Source organism: Meleagris gallopavo, chromosome 1 (genome assembly GCF_000146605.3).
Source record: "Meleagris gallopavo isolate NT-WF06-2002-E0010 breed Aviagen turkey brand Nicholas breeding stock chromosome 1, Turkey_5.1, whole genome shotgun sequence".
Taxonomy (NCBI): Eukaryota; Metazoa; Chordata; class Aves; order Galliformes; family Phasianidae; genus Meleagris; species Meleagris gallopavo.
In genome coordinates, this window is record NC_015011.2 from 157,796,720 (window position 1) to 157,814,644 (window position 17,925).

The 17,925-nt window shown below is 39.5% G+C and overlaps 1 protein-coding gene across 4 annotated transcripts in view; it reads left to right on the plus strand.

Moving 5' to 3' along the window:
* The window catches only part of DIAPH3 (diaphanous related formin 3), a 234,604-nt gene that overhangs the window by 129,944 nt on the left and 86,735 nt on the right, over nt 1-17,925 (plus strand). For all 4 annotated transcript variants that reach the window (XM_010728753.3, XM_010728755.3, XM_031557836.1 and 1 more), the window contains one exon: nt 16,576-16,700. In XM_010728753.3, coding sequence (XP_010727055.1) covers nt 16,576-16,700 — 125 coding nt within the window. The remainder of the gene's footprint in view (nt 1-16,575; nt 16,701-17,925) is intronic.

A 17,925-nucleotide genomic window follows, 5' to 3' on the forward strand; every position in this document is an offset into this window, starting at 1 on the left:
GAAGGGGACTCTTTCCAAGAAACCTCAGGCCATGCCAAAGGCGTCCCCTCTCTTAGCCAGTCCCGCAGCCAAACAGAGGTGTCCCATCTGGGTGCCAAACTGACGTGCGGAATCAAACTCTGTAACCAAGTAAGATTACAAAGAAGGTATGGTTTATTCAGCGTTGCGCATACACTGGGTGCAAGGGGGATAGATCCACCTAACTTGCACACCGTGAGGAAAAATTGTGCTACAGATATAGGCCAAACTAATACATAATCAACTGTTTCCAGGAATTCAGATACATGTTCATTAGATTTCCGAGAACCCATTATCATGCAGACTCCCTCCACCCCCCCTCACGTAGTGAGTTGTGGGGGGTCTCCTCCTGGTGGTCGTGGGATGAAGAAACAGTCTTCCTTGCTGTAAACTTCTGACTTGCAGGAGGAACAGCACCCAAAACCAGTTTCTGCTTGCCCTATGGACATCTAATCACCTCACTGCCAGATGTCCTTGGGCTGTTCTCAAACCTTTGTGGCCTTCATCCCACTCATTATCCCAGGCCCAGCATCTGCCATCCCTTATTTTTCTAACAAGCTCTACATTCTTACTTCTATAAACTATCTCTAACTACCTCATCCCCCCTGTCCTTAGTCCCTGTGAAGCCCTTTTCTCACTTTTACTATGGGGCCCTTCTCACCCTTCAATTCCATCATTCCATCTTTTATTCTAAACATGGAATTGAACAATTTTGTCTTTCTTGCCTGTATATTCCTCATACAACATTAGTCTTGAAAGTCTGGAGAAATAAATTCCTCTTTTTACTGCTTCATAATGAAGTGTAGAATGTGGTAAATCTCAATATAAACAGCAGCAGCATATTTTTTACTTTTAAGTTCTTAATTAAGAGTTTCTTCTGCATGTTATGTCACAGCTTAAATAATTTAAATTGACTAAGCATGGAGTTTGAAGTTGATATCACCTCAGCACTGTCTAACTCTTGCAGGAGGAAGATTGGATGGGCTGTCTCAGTTAATCATTTTCTAGTTTACGTCACTTTGGAGAATATCACTATTTATCAGTATTGCTTTATTCAGAATCATTCTTATGCCTCATTCAGTCTCCAAGAAAGAAATGATAGCTTTGCAAAAACTTCCTGGTAGAGAAATCTTGAGGTAGTGGTCATCCACATTGAGTTTGGTTTCTGTTATCACAGTTCTTAGAGTTTCCAATTGTGGATAGTGTATTATAACCACTTAGAAGTTCAGCTATGTTTAAACGTCTGTCAGATGCTCCAAGCCCCTCATCTAAATTTTTATACTGATAATAGAAGGAATTTCTTCTTTGAATGTATTTTATACATTATTTTCATAGAACTCTCTGTTAACTGACAACTGGTTTTTCATTAACTGTACACAGTTGGTTTTATTGTGCTTGAATTCAGTATATCACTGAATAGTATAACTATATAGTAGTTTAGTATTTTATAACTAAAATGTATAACTAAATGTATAACTAAAATGTAACTTATACAAGCCACTATTTCAGTGTAGATTGTCGGTCATCTTACATAAGCTGCTATTTGTCTTATCTAAAGCTTATGGGAAATAGAATACTGGCGATTTGAAGTGCAGTCAGTAAAATTACCAATTAGTCCAGGTTTTCTATTCTTTTTTAAATATTCAATATTGATTAGATGAATTTTTGATCTCACTCAAAATGTTGTTGGATGAAAATCAACGATCATGTTTTCAAGATTATATATTGAGTTTACTTCAGCGTATTATATTGCATTTCATTTATACTGTGTAAAAAAGATAAGAACTTAGAATGCTGTTACATCTGGAAAGATTATCGTGGTGAAAATGGGAAAAGAAACACAGGGAAGGAACACTCATCTTATTCCAAAGATCTAGCTTCGCAGGAAAGACTCCACAGAGGAGGAATCTCCAGAAAGAAATCCTTTTCTAGCAGCAGTCAGCCCTTAAATGGGGCCTAGGAGAGGTGGAGCTAGGCTCGACCCCTTCTAGTCACACAGGTGAATTGCCTTCACCTGTGCTCCAATGGCTGACTCAGTCCTTGCCTCAGGTGATCAGTCAGTGGTTCAGGCCTTGACTCAACAGTTCTCATACAGATGTCTTTGCCAAATTGGCATTTATATATACTGGTTTCATTACCTATAATATTCTATTTTATCTTGAATACTCCTTCTGCACTGGAATTTCAAAAAATCAAGCAGATTCTAAAGACCACAGCTCATGTATTTTAAAATCCTTTTAGTACTCTTGCAGAAGTATATTTTTATAAAGAAAGGTGACTTAATATGCAATAACTTTTTCACAGTGAATGTCTAAACAACTGTTTTATGTCCTTTTTGTGCTCAAGGAGAGATGACCTTGTCATAAAAGGAAATTAAGTTAGTTAAACAGGAACCTTCCCCTCATGAACCTGTGTTGGCTGTGACCGATGACCACATTGTCCTGTGTTTTTCAGTAACTCCCAGCATAATTTTCTCCATAATTTTACCAGGCACTGAAGGGAGACTGACAGGTCTATGATGACTAGGGTCTTCTTTCTTGCTCTTGAAAACTGGAACAATGTTTGCCAGCTTCCAGTCAGTTGGAACCTCTCCAGATTCCCAAGACGACTGAGAAATAATTGAGAGAGGTCTTGCAATGACATCAGCCAACTCTCTGAGTACTTTGGGATGACTCTCCTTTGATCCTGTGAACTTATATACATGCAGGTAGAGCAGCAAATCTAACACAAAGTCAGGATTGGCTTGGAATTGATCATTACTGCAGTCACAGTCCTCCAACTCAGGGCACCTGGAGTGCCAGTGCCCATCATCAGTGCTGAAGACATAGGCAAAGACGACTTTAAATATCTCTGCTTTGTAATATGACTCTTCTCCTCAACTAACAAACCAACATTCTTTCTATCCCTCCTTTTGTTGTTAATGTATTGAAAAAAAAACCTTTTCACTATCCTCCACAGTACTGGCCAGTGTCAACTCAGCATTGGCTGCATGAATTTTTTCCCTTCAAAGGTGAACAGCTTCACTATAGTCTTCCCATGTTACCTGACCACTCTTCCAGTTGCTATATACCTTTTTCCACGTAAGCTCTAGAAGAAGATCCTTGTTCAGCCAGCTTGGCCTTCTGTCTCAGCTGCTTGACCTGTGACATTTTGGAATTGCCTGTTTCTTTACTCTCAGGAAATAGTACTTAAAAAGTGACCAGCACCAACAAATCCCAGTGATTTCAAAAGAAGTTTCCCAGAGGACCTTATTTACTAGTTCCCCAAGCAGCCTGATATCTGCTATCCAGGGCTCGGGTTTGGGTGTCTTTTTTGGGGGAGTTGGATATCTGCTTTCTATGGCTTTTTTAAAGCAAGCAACAGTGCTGCGCTTGTGCTGGGGAGCTGGCAGCTTGTAGGCAGGCTCCTGAGTCAGCAAGGGTGGAGCTAGTACATTAGCGGCACAGTTTAAACACCCTACGAACGTGTCATCACCTGCCCTTGACATTCACACCTGATAATAAGCTTTAAATAGCTTTGGGGAGCACCCGAGGTGGGTAACTGTTGTTGCTACCCACTGAGAATGGGGAGTTCAGTGAGTTAGCACAGTGCACACTGCCCATATGGTGCTGCAGCTGTGGGTGTGGGAGATGGCTCAAGTGGTGAGGAGTGTATTGTTCCTTCTTGCTCAGGAGATCGGCTTTCCTCTTGGCAGTCTTTGAGACCACAGGCCTAAACGTGGTCTCCACCAGGCAGCAGGCGCAGGCTTATTTCAAGAAGACTGTGGCGATCCAGACGGAAGGCCTGCCTAGAAATGTAGCTGTTCAGATCTCCAGCTGCAGGGAGTGCCTGAGCCTGCTACTGCCTGGGGAGGGTGGCAGAGATTTCCACCTGTGTGAGGTGTGAGCAGGTGGATTAGCTGCTCAGCCTGGTGGTGGGACTCAAGGAGGAGGTGCAGAGACTAGCAGAGACTAAGGACCATCAGGGAGGTGAGCGGGAGATTGACTGGTAGAGTGACTCGCTGGCATGCCGGAGGGAAGGGTGCCAGGGAGATATCCCCAGAAAAGTGGTGAACCCCCTGCCCTGTCACAGTCAGACAGACCTGACAGATGAGGAGGTTAGAAGAGAGTCCTGACTCAGCATCATGGAGCACCCCCTGCCTGCCTAGCCTGCTTCCCCAGCTCCCTCTAAGCAACAGGTTTGAGACACTAGAAATTGAAGTGGAGGTGAGTGGGGAGGTGAGGGAGGATCTCTCTAAGAAGGAGCCTAAGGCGAGGCAGTCACCCCCACGCCTTGAGACTGCCTCTGTCAGAAAAGAAAGAAAGGTGGTTGCGGTGGGCAACTCCCTTCTCAGAGGAACTGAGGGCCCCATTTGCAAACCGGACCTGAACTGTAGGGAAGTGTGCTGCCTTCCTGGGGCCTGGGACAGGGACATAACTAGAGAACTCCCGAAGCTGGTTAGGTCCACTGATTACTTTCCATTACTCATAGTTCAGGTGGGCAGTGATGAAATTGCTCAGAGAAGCCTATGAGCTATGAAAAGAGATTTCAGAGGTTTAGGTTTAGTTCAAGGAGCGGGAGCTCAACTATCTTTTATTCTATACCCTCAGGGGCAGTGAGGGACACAGAGCAGGCTTGGAAAGCACAAGCAATGAATAATTGGTTTAGAGGCTGGTGTCCAGGCAGAAACTTCAGGTTCTTTGATCATGGGGCAGTTTACTCAGCCCCTTGCCTGTTGTCCATGCATGGAACCCACCTATCTCAAAGAAGGAAACGAATCCTAGCGCAGGAGCTAGCAGGGCTTATTGAAAGAGCTTTAAACTAGCTATGATGGGGGAAGGGGACAACACAGGGCTCACCAGAGATGAGCCTAGGGGAATGATGCTTGAGCTGGGGTTGAGGAAGATGACTCAGCTGAAGTGCATCTATACCAATGCACGCAGCATGGGCAACAAGCAGGAGGAGCTGGAAGTGATTGTGTGTCAGGCTAACTATGACCTAGTTGCTATTACCGAAACATGGTAGGACCACTCCCATGACTGGAGTGCTGTGATGGGTGGCTACAAGCTCTTCAGAAGGGATAGACAAGGAAGGAAGGGTAGTGGTGTGGCCCTTTATATTAAAGACAATGAAACATTGTTTTGACATTGAAGAGTTTGAAAGGTGAGAGTCTATGGGTAAGGATCAGGGGGAAGGCCTGTAAGGGCGACATCTTGGTGGGGGTCTGTTATAGACTGCCTAATCAGGATGAAGAAAAGGACGAGGCATTCTACGAGCAGCTTGTGGAAGTTGCCCTGATGTATGTTGGAAATACAATACAGTGCAGAGAAAGCAGTCCAGGAGATTTCTACAGTGTGTGGAAGATAGCTTCCTTATGCAGCTGGTACGAGAGCCTACCATGGGTGGTGCCCTGCTAGACCTGTTCTCCACTAACAGAGAAGGACTGGTGGGAGATGTGAAGGTTGGGGACTGTCTTGGGCAGATCAACCATTAAATTGTAGAATTAGAATTCTGTATTCTTGGTGATGTCAGAAGGGTGACTAGCAAAACTGCTATCTTGAACTTCCAGAGGGTGGACTTTGATCTGTTCAGGACGCTTGTAGCACGGGTCCCTTGGGAGTCACTCCTTAAGCGTAAAGGGATCCAGGAAGCCTAGATGCTCCTCAAAATGGAAATCTTAAAGGCACAAGAACAGGCTGTCCTTGAATGCTGTAAGGCATTTAATAGGCAGATCAGTTATCCTCAGGGTACTTTACACCCTGATCTGGAAGTCTGGGATGCTACACAGAATACACCCCTGGTGATTCAGGTGGAAATGGTTAGAGAGCTTCTCCTCCATCTGAACTGTCACAAGTCCATGGGACCGGATGGGGTGCATCCTAGGGTGCTGAGGGAGCTGGTGGGGGTGATTGCTGAGCCACTCTCAGCCATCTACCAGCACTCCTGTTTATCTGGAGAGGTCCCAGAAGATTGGAGGCTTGCCGAAGTCATTCTCATCTACAAGAAGGGCCATAAGGAGGATCTGGGGAACTATGCGCCTGTCAGCCTGACCTCAGTACAGGGAAAGTTATGGAGCAAATGATCTTGGGTGAGATCGCACAGCACGTGAGTGGCATCTGGGTGATCAAGCCCAGCCAACACAGGTTTATGAAAGGCAGGTTGTGCTTGACCAACCTCATCTCCTTCTACGATTGGGTGACCAAACTGGTAGACAAGAGAAAGGCTATTGATGTAGTCTAAGTAGACTTCAGCAAAGCCTTTGACAGTCTCTCACAGTATTCTCCCAGGGAAACTGCCCATGGCTTGGACAGGTATACTCTTCTTTGGGTAAGGAACTGGCTAGAGGGTCATGGGTAGTAGTTAATGGAGTTAAGTCCAGCTGACGACACATTTCAAGTGGTGTCCCCCAGGGGTTGGTACTGGGGCCCATCTTGTTTCATATCTTTATTGGTGACCTAGATGAAGGGATTGAGTGTACCCTCAGTAAGTTTGCAGATGACACCAAGCTGGGAGGTGGTGTTGATCTTCCTGAGGGTAGGGAGGCCCTTCAGAGGGATCTAGATAAACTGGATTGCTGGGCTGAGGTGAATAGGATAAGGTTCAACAAGGTCAAGTGCTGGGTCCTGCACTTAGGCCACAATAACCCCATGCAGCGTTATAGGCTTGGTGCTGAGTGGCTGGATGACTGTGAAGAGGAAAGGGACCTGCGGGTGTTGGCTGATGCTTGGCTGAACATGAGTTGACATTGTGCCCAGGTGGCCAAGAGGACCAACAGCATCCTGGCCTGCATTAGAAATAGTGTGGCCAGCAGGAGCAGGGAGGTAATCATTGCTCTGTACTCAGCGCTGGTGAGGTTGCACCTTGAGTACTGCATACAGTTTTGGGCCCTCACTACATGAAAGACATTGAGGCCCTGGACTGTGTCCAGAGAAAAGCAATTAAGCTGGTGAGGCATCTGGAGCACAAGTCTTATGAGGAGCAGCTGAGGCAGCTGGGATTGTTTAGTCTGGAGAAGAGGAGGCTCAGGGGAAACCTCATTACATTCTACAACTTTCTGAAGGGAGGTTGTGATGAGGAGGGGTTTGGCCTCTTCTCCCAGGCAACAAACAGGACCCAAGGAAGTGGCTGCAGTTGTACCAGAGGAGGTTTAGATTAGACATAAGGTAGAACTTTTCCTCTCAGAGAGTGGTCAGGCACTGGAATGACGTGCCCAAGGAGGTGGTGGAGTTGCTGTCCCTGGCAGTGTTCAAGAGGCGTCTGAATGAGGAGCTATGAGAGATGGTTTAGTGGCTTGTGGTAGCAATGTTAATGGGAAGATGTTTAGACTAGATGATCTTGTAGGTCCTTTCCAAACTTGTGATTCTATGATTCTTTGATTGTATGATTCAATTTTTCTCCTATCACCATTTTAAATTCAACCACTTTATGGTCACTGCGTCCAAGACAGTCACCAATTGCTATTTCACCCGTGAATCTTTCTCTGTTCACAATCAAATCTAGGTTATGGTACTTTATAAATAATAAAACACTTAAAATATGTAAATTAATTATTCCTTTAGAAAAATATATTTTAATTTTTTCAAATATATCTTTCCCAGGCAAGCAGCAAGGGACAGGTTACCTATGCAATTATAATTTACTTCAGGGTATTTAATTCATTTTGTTTTTTTTTCCCCATTACCTACTAATGTTTTAGTTTCTACTTTTGTAATACGAGAAGTAGGCTTAATTCCCTGCTACAGTACATACCTTTTTGCTTTGAAGTATAACAAATCCTGTTTTTTAAGTACTCCTAGATCAGCAGGAAGAAGTTTCATTGTAGCTAATGTACGTACTGATACGGCATTTTCTGAAGATTCATATAATTTAAAGCTGCCTCTTCTTAACCACAATGACTTTCTTGCTTTTCTATTAGTATTTCAGACAAGAAATATTTTTGTAATTTAGTACACTTTACTCATTTCTTATTTTATGGTATTCTGAAGATTTATACTGCATCTACCCAGGCTGCCGTTTTATTTGCTTGACTCTAATTTACATAAGGGTATTCCTTTCACATCATAATAACAATATAAAACTGCAGACTCTCTTTCCTCTACAATTAACTTATCTGTTTTCTCATTTTGAGACTTTAGTCATTGTTTTTACAGATAATTAATTTCACTTTTTTCCTTTTTTTTTTTTTCCAGCAAGGAACCAAATTATAATTTTTATATATTTTGAATAAAAAAGTAATATATTTTTAATTTGCAAGTAATACTGTTTGTTAACTTGCCAGGTAGGAATTGTGTTTAGTTAGATTTTACTCAAATGTTCACTGAGGAAGGAAAAAAAAATCTTGATACAGTGGTGATTAACAACAAGCATTGAATTTGAATGAAGAGGAAGATTTTTTTGGGAGAGTACTTAAGATGTATTCATTGTTTGATCTATTTTTAATAGATATACGTGTAATACATACACTTTTGTTAATACATACACTTTTAATTATTTTGAGACTTAACATTATCACACAGTTATTTTTTATAATAGAAGTGTTTTTAATAGTACTTTTTCTGAAATTTCTTGTTTTGTAGCTTATACCATTAGGCAGCTAGGTAGCAATCATGCAGCCAGTCCCTCTCTTACCACAGGTGAAGATGGGGATGGGGAATAAATAGAATGTGGAGAGCAAAAATGAGAAAACTCTTGGGTTGAGATAGACAGTTTACTATGTAAAGCAAAACATGGAATTCATTCTCTACTTCCCATTCTCAGGTGGATATTCAACTATGTCTAGGAAAGCAGGTCTCATCACACCTAGCACTTGGGAAGATAGATGCCATAACTCCAAATCTTTCCCCTCGTGTTCCTTTCTCCCTAGCTTTTATTGCTAAACACAACTCCATGTAGTATGGAATATCCCTTTGGTCAGTTCTGAGTCAGCTGTCCTGGCTGTGTGCCCATGTGTCCTCCCAGCTTCCTGCCCACTCTAGGCCCACTGTTGAGGTATTATGAGAAACAAAGGTGGCATGACTGTGTGTGCTGCTAAGTAATAACTAAAATATTGGTGTGCTACTGAAGTATTTTCAAATTCAAATCACATCTATCACCTTACTAGCTGCTATGAAAAGAATGAACTTCATTTTCCAGCCAAAAGTACTACACATCTGAAATTATACTTATGCTATTGGTATTCATATACTCAGGCTACACCTTGAGTACTGTGTCCAGTTCTGTCCACCTCTACCTAGTGAAAGGGAGGCCTGGGCATACTGTAAAGCATCAAATGGAGAGTGGAACATGAAGGTGCTGAAGGGCCTAGAGCACCTCTTCTGTGAGGAAGGGCTCGGAGAGCTGGAAACTGTTCGGCCTGGAGAAAAGGAGGCTCAGGGGTCATCTCATCAATGTCCATAAATACCTGAAAGGGATATCCAAGACAGAACCATGCTATTTTCAGTGGTTCCTCGTGCAAGGACAAGAGGCAGCAAGCACAAAACAGAGCACAGGAGTTTCCCTCTGAACACCAGGAAGCACCTCTTTGTTATCTGGGTGATGGAGCATTGGCACAGGTTGCCCACAGGTGTGGGATCTTGTTGGAGGTCTTCAGAAGCTTCCTGGCTCTGGGTGTCCCTGGTTGAGAAGGGAGGTTGGACCAAAAGGACCCCAGGGGTCCCTTCCATCCACAATCATTCTCTGATTCTGCTTTTGCCTGGCATTTGATTTTTCTCTTTCCGTGATCCCCTTCTCTGGCAAAAAAAGGCCAAGGGAAGTTTAATATATATTCGATAAAAAACCCAGAACATCACCTCCAACATCTAAAAACATTAAGACAGCGTGAGAGAACAATATTAATGTATATGCTAAGCACAATTCATTTGTCAAGAAGAATGTTTTTTTTTCTATTACAGATTTTTTCAAAGTTTATGGCAAGTTTCTTAGCAGTATGTACTAATAATCTTTCTGTTATGTATTGTTTGGGATTTTTGCTTTGTCTTGTTTGAAGTGGAACTTTCACAGGGTGCCTTTTCAGGTAGTCAAGGTTGATGTGTATTGGATGGCTTTTTTGTGCTTTCAGAAAACAGCACAAACTTCATGATTTGATCCATATGCTATTACATTCAGTAACAAAAATCAACAGATGATTCCGCTGTTCTGCAGGTTGCACATTTGTAAGTTCTTAAGAGAATTCAGATTTGGAATAGTCATTTATTCAGAGCTTTTCTTTGAACAGTGTTTTTAACTAACAGATTAACCACTTTTTTTTTCAGAATTCCCTTTTTTTTTAAATGCAAGGTTTATTTTCACATTATTTACTTACGTATGGTATGTTTTTCTGCCTTAAATGATAGTTTTCAAGAATGTTGACTATGCTAACTAAGTGGAAGACTGCTACGAATTTCAATTCTGCTATCTGAATTTTATTTTTGGTGGATCTTCAGGAAGAGAGTGAAGAGAATTTTAAGCAGTAGTGAGATTAACATTAATGAAATGTTATTTGTATATATTATTGGGAAAAAAATAGGTATCTGCAGAAGACAAAAACATCAAATGAGCTATGCAGAAATAATTTACATAAGGAACATTGAAGTGGTATAACGCACAGTGGAATAGAAGAGCTGAATAAATAATGAATATGTGTAGACTCGTGACGATGAGAAAGCTTAATGAGTAGAGAAGTGTTGCAAGAGCTTTTGCTCGTGTGTGTATTTGTGTGTCTCTACTTGTATACCTAAAGATCGTGATAATGGTTTGTAATGATAAATTTGGTCTGGTTTAAACTTTAAAACTTTACTAGACTGATATTCATTAACTTTTCATGCTAATGCTTCATTCTTAATAATTATAAATCAGTATTACTGTATGTTCAAAGCAGTTAGTTATTAACAATCCTAAATTATCTGTGAATGTATACTACCCTGCAGTCAGCACAGTAGTACTTCATGGTCTTGGTCCCTAAGGGCCAAGGTGTTGAAGCTCAAGAGTTCTTCAGTCAGGGAAACCACAACTGATGCAGGTGTCTCCTTTCTCTCCTTACTCTATCATGTGTACTCTGGAACATGGGGCTATTATTTTCCTGCGCTGTGGCAGGTGGCATATCTTGTTGCTCGGTCATCTTTTCCCCTTGGTTAGCAGGTGCTTCATTCTTTCAATAGCAATCCAAAGATAAAGAATTCACTGATGACCAATTATTCATCATTTGAGGGTGTCTGTTTTCAACTTTTGCCCATTTTTTCATGCTCGAACTGTACATCATAAAAAGAGACATGGAGCCAAGCTTCATTTTGCACAGAGAGTTCTAAAAATAACAGACTAGGGCTCTTGTGTAGTTAGTATAGGGCTCTAAGGTCTGAGCTCGATTCCTAATGATCATGGTAACATTATTAATGGAAAGCTGGATATGAAAATTCTCATGCATTGTTTACAGTTATGCTATATTAGTGTGCTCATATTTGAATTCAAAATAAGAGATAATCAATTAAATCCTACTTAGAGAGCTTTTGCTTTCATGTTTGCAGCTGGAGGCTGCTTTGTCTACAGAAGAAAACATCCTGGGGCTTGAGAGGCAATGGCATTGTCAGCTTTGGGGAAAAAAAATCAAGTGTAGCATATAGCGCCTTATTAAAACAAGAAAAGGCAAGAAACCCAGGAAAAGGCTGCAGAAGACAAGAGAAAAGGTCATTTTGGGAACCATAAGACATACATATTGTATTTTCAGTCTTCTGTCACACTGAGTATATCCAACTACCTCTTATTGTTAATGGATATCTCAGACCTCTGGTAGTGTTTACAGAAACCTCCTAACATTTTGTCTTTGCATTGCATACTACTTTTCTGTTAGGGCTCTAAACCATCTGACAGTGAAGGATTTCATTGTTTTGCTTTGCTTTATTTGAGGCTCTATTATGTCATTCAACACGGATGTTGTGTGTTTAAATATTACATCAATAATACACGGTCAATTTTAGAGAATCACTCAGTAGATTTGACCGCTATCCAGTATTCATGAAGATCAAACAGAAAAAGCAATGGTATATTGTCAGAATCTTTTTTTGTGGGGTATAGTTTTCTACATGAGGCTAGAGATCAGGATGTCATTGTCACTCTCTCTTTCAGAATGTAGTGGCCAGAATAGCACAAAGAAAGCTAAATACCTGTAGGCAAGACGAAGATTCTCTTGGTACAGAGATGGCAGCCATCCAGGAAAACTGTCATACACATCGGGCAGAATGTATCTATTGCAAAAAGTAGCTGAAGTTTTACAGCAATATAAACGGGGGATAACACAACTAGTAGTGCATTACTTTAGAGAACTATTTCTAGGATTAGAGATGAGAGAAGTATAGCTACAAAACTAGAAGAAATATTGCTTTAGATAAAGCAAGAATAATGATCTGGAAATGAGGGAGAGAGGAGGGTCTCCATAAAGATTTTTTTAAAGAAAATCAGAGTTCCCTGTACTTTTAAGTACTGATTTCCATTTCTGCATTCTGATGTAACCAAGATATGGAATTAAAAGTTCAATAAATATGATTTTTGTCAATTTTTCTGTGGCTACAGTAGTGTTATGTGATTACAGAACATTTAGGATACTGCACAGAAAAGACTGATTTGGGGCAATTACACATCTTTTTATCTAGCCTAAATAATGTGAAAGTTTTAGAGGAAGGAATAATCAAACATAGAGGTTAATGACAATGGCACAAAATAAAAATGAATTTACTGGTAGCAAACTAATCTGCTGGCTGTGAATATTAATTTCTCTTTTTTTTGTTTTGACACATGAAATCTAGGTTGAGTGAAAGGCATTTGATGTAATATAAAATGTTCATTAGGATAAAAAGTGAAGGAAGTGTAAAATGCTGCCTAAATGGAATATGGCAACAAAATAAATTTGTGCTATTGAACCAACAAACACTCTGACAAAAACTTAGCTGGCATTGTCAGTGGAGAGTGGGATTAGATTGTCATCACTGAATAGTGCTGAGGGAGTAGAGTAAAAGAAATGAAAATCAATAGTATGAAGTACAAGATCATGCATCTTGATACTGCAGTAAGAGCTCTGGTCAGGAAAAATTTTTTTTTTTATCTAAAGATAATCGGATAAGGTATTTCCAGTACTAATATTAATGCAAATATTAAAAGGACTGGTAAGCCATCACCTGAAATGTGGAGAGATTTTAAAACAGATGCAGTGCAGAAGCTTTTGGAATAACCACAGTACTAAAAGATTTGAATCAAGAGAGGAAACTTGAAGAACAAAGTTTTTTTAACCCTGAAAAGTGAGGAAGGCTAAGTACTGCCTAGAAGGATAAAAGGAGTCTTTTTTTAAGCAAGGATAAGGAAACTCAGAGTGTATAAATGACCTAGTCTTCAGGCACGTATAGACTGTAGTTCAACGGACAACTTGGTTTTGTGTGCTCACCTACACTGAAAACTCCATTCCTTCGCTTAAATTCAGAATCATTATTATGAGTTATTCACTTCAGTTTGGCTTGGACTTACATCTGAATCTTCTCAGGAGTAGGAGTAAAATATAGGTTGTTTTTTTCTTCCTCTTCTGCCATTCTATCATACTCTTGACTTTATACCGTATTTTCTAGATGAGCATGGACAAATGTTGATAGATATTTCAGGTGATCTCTAGAAGAGCTGCTTGGATTCTCCGTTTTGATTTTTCATCTGTTTTCGCTAAATTGAAAGTTGATAAAACAGTAATTCCAAAACAATACCAGTATATTGTGATTTAGTTTCTGTTCGAGACTGTCTACAGAAATATAGTCTTAAAGGAAAATATATATCTAGTAGATGTGTATTGCTGAAATGATAAGAATGCTGAAATTTCATACTCAGGAACAACCTAAGACAATTACAGAGAAGAAAAAACCCTAACCAACTACAGAACAAGACAGACATATGAAGATTCTTGATCAAATACATAACTGTTCAAGGTCAAAAAAAAAAACAAAAAACAAAACCAGAAGTAACTGAAGGTTTCTTTTAAAAAAGGGTTTGCTGAAAACAAGAATTTGAAAATTTCAGTGCTTTGTCATTGATTTTTAATGTGGCTTGCAAATCAGCTCTAGGCACTGATTTTTTATTTATTTTTATTTTTTTATCTGGCAAAAAGCAATCAGCTCTTTCTCAGCTGCTACCTACATTTTTTCCTTTTAAACTTGTGTATTTTCTGGCTCTGATCATTCAGACATTTTGTAAGTATTTTAATTTTATGCACATTTGAGACAAGACAAACTATGTTGCAAAGATACTGAACTTGATAATTAATATTAAGCACAAGGTATATATTATGTATTTCCTAAGAGCTTTCTAAATATATATATTTTTAATTTATTTTCTTAAACTTGTGTGCACCTACTCTCGAATGCTTCTTAAGACAGCAGAGGTATGACTTTATATTAAAATCCATATTGATTCTGAAACCTATCAAGACTTGAAGCACATCTTCAGTAAGCACTGTCAACTTCTAATTTTAGCTCTACTTCTCCAACAAAGCAGTTTCTTAACTGCTAAAGCTAAATGACCTATCTAGTGATGATTAGAGTTCGCCAAATCACTCACTGAAAATCTGCCAAGCCTGACATAAAATTGGAAAACTGTGATTTTGAGTAAACAGTGGGTTTTTAAAATTATGGTTATAAACTGAATTGAGTTATAAATTATAATATGAACATACAGTTTTATCCCCTATACTTTTTAGAAACAGTGATTGTATAAAAATTACTTTTTTTACGCTGCATTAGCATTTTCACGGTTACTATTGATCATTTTATACTTGTGTTAACCTTTCTGTTATGAATGGAATTGTAGTTGCTATGCAACATTTTAATCCAGTCATTTGACGATTCTTGGCAGAATTTTGTGAGAGAAAGATGTGTTCAGTGAGTGCATCTCATGTTTTCTATCGGATATCTCTATGCAGAAGGAAATTATGGATCCATTACAGATCCTATTGACATCATAGGGCCAGAAACTTTTTCCAGGGATTTTGTAGATGAAGGTAACTTTATCTTTGTAGGAACAGTATATTTTGAATGAAATAGTTGATAAAAAAATAAATAAATTGCATCACAGAATCACAGAACTGTAGAGGCTGGAAGGGACCTCTGGAGTACATCTAGTCCAACCTCTCTTCTAAAGAAGGTTTGCTATGGTGGGTTATATAGGAAAGCGTACAGGCAGGTCTTCAATATTTCCAAAAAAGGAGACTCCACAACCTCATTGGGCAGCCTGTTCCAGTGCTATGTCACTTTCACAATACAGAAGTTCTGTCTTATATTCATATGGAACTTCTTGTGTTGCAGTTTGTGTCCATTGGTCCTTGTTCTGTCGCCCTTAGCTATTTATAAGCTTTGACAAGACCTCCTCATAGTCTTCTTTTCTACAGGCTAAAGATCTATCGTGTTTCCTTGTAAGAGAGATGCTCCAGGCCCTAATGATTTTTGTAGCCCTCTGCTGGACTCTTTGGTAGTTCCCTGTCATTCTTGAACTGGGGAACCCAGAACTGGACACAGTACCCCAGATGTGGCCTCACCAGGGTGGAGTAGAGGGGAATGATCATGTTCCTTGTCCTGATGGCAACACTCTTTTTACTGCACCCCAGGATACCATTGGCCTTAGTGGCCTCAAGGCTGGCTGATGGTCAACCTGTTGTGCACCAGGATATCAAGGTCCTTCTCTGCTTAACTCCTTTAGAGCAGGTCATCCCCATACCTGTACTGATGCATGCAGTTATTTCTCTCCAGGTGTAGAACTCTACACTTGCCCTTGTTGAACCACATTAAGTTCCTCTCTGCCCAACTTCTAGTTTGTCTATATGTTGTTGAATGGAAGCAGAGTCTTCTGGTATGTCAGTGATACCTCTCTGTTTTGTATCCTCAGTGTTCCCCGCATTCCTTCAAATGTTTTTGAAGTTGCATTCCTCTTTTTCTGGTAAGAAATTTTGCATCCTGTTTTAGATCCCTGATGTTTCCTTTCTGCTCTTTTCTTTCTCTTAAGCCCATGTATTGCTTTACCTCATCTCAGTGTCTGCACTTCTCTCCAGCTTGAAGGGCACGTTGACTTTACAAATTCTGTTGTGTTTCTTAACAGGCATTGTGTTTTCAAATTAGGGAGCTGGATCTTAAGTTTCATGCATCAGTGTTCAGTAACCTGTTTTCTTTGTTTTGAGGGTCTTACTTTCTTCATGATCTATCACAGAAATTTTGGTATTTTCTGTTTTAACAGTTTGTTGTTTAAGCAAGCTTTGTGATTCTTGGATTTGCTTTAAAGCTGCCTACAGGTAATCAGAAGACAGACTGGTATATATATATTTCAGATTATTTAAAACTGACTGTGCTATACCTTAGTCATAAGAATAAAGCAAAATGCAACATTAAAACAATATTCTAATTAGAATAATGCAACTATATAAGTAGGGAAACTGAGCATTGTAATTTCCTCATCATGCATTGTAATTTGGTCACTGCTTTTATTTCAAAATTGAAAATGCAGTATGCTGTTTTGGATAAGATTTTAACTGACAAATTTTACAGTGTTTCTTGTTTAAGATGTTAACAGAGTTAATGTATTGTGTTTTAGTCTCGGCAGAAAACCTGGAGAAGAGCCTGAAGCATATGGAAAAGCAACTCCAACAGCTTGAGAAGGATTTGCAGACTTTTCCAGTTGCTGAAGATAAGCATGATAAGTTCGTAGCAAAAATGTCCATATCCTTTGGAGTATTCTTTAAAAAAACACATACAAATAGTTTGATGGCAATAACTCTAAATTTATCTAGCTTCAGTCTGTAGCTTATACTGTTGAAAAAAAAATATATTTTCTCTTAAAAGCTAAGTACATGAACAGCCTTATTAATGGAGTCATCAGTAGTGAATGGAATTGGGGGAAAATGCTGTTAGGTTTAACTCTGTGTGTATCTTAGTGGATGATTTTTCTCATAAAAGTATATAAGAGAAAGATGTGCATCACCCTGTATTTATTTTCTAGTGTACGAATTACAACTCAGAATAGTTTGGTAGATGCAACAATTACAACAAAAAAATTCTTTTATTGCTTAAATGAAATTTACCTTATGACTATTTATTCCAAGCTCTCTACCCAACTGAACTGCTTGTCTCTCTCATATGTGACAGGGAGATATTTAATTAAAGTCAAGGAAATTGTTCTCTAGCTTTAACCTCTCTACTGACTGTTGGCCATGGAGAATATCCTAGGAGCAGAAATATCAGCATACATAGAGAGAAAAGTTGAAATTCCTTTACTAGGCATAGTTAGATTATTATCTAACTGGAAATCTACTTTGCTACGTATAAAGACAGGAGGACTCAGGAGACAGTTATTCATTGCTCTTGATTAATCTAACTCTATTAAATAAAGGACAGCAAGAGACCCTAAAGCTAAGTGGCGCTTATCACTGCTGCATTAGGGCCAATTTCCTCTTCAGAAGACTAGCTGCAACCAAACCATATATAACTTGGCTTTAGGCCTTTCTCTGGACTCTGGAGTATCTGTAACCTTTCAGTGTTACTACTAATTTTTTCTATTGTGGTTTATTTTGTTGGTGAAGCTATTCTTTGTTATTGTTGTTGTTGCTGTTGTTAGTGCCTTTCTTTTCCAATTCAGTATGGTTTTGAGAGATTTGTTGAAACTCACTAGCACGATGTCTCTATAGTGTGAAATGTTTTTACATCTGAAGAAGCCAATAGTATAGAGGAGAATTTGGAGAGTTCTAAATCTCCTCCATAAAAAAAGATATAAAAGAAGTTAAAAATCATTTGGGATTGAGTGAAGAATAGCCTGAAGATATAAGTTTCACTTAAGAAGGAGAGCAGAGAGCAGTGAATTGAGAAATAAATCTGTGCTAATGTCAAACATCTGAAATTCCAAAAATGATTAAGTAGGATGCCTAATTTCCTTTTGTGTTACTGACAC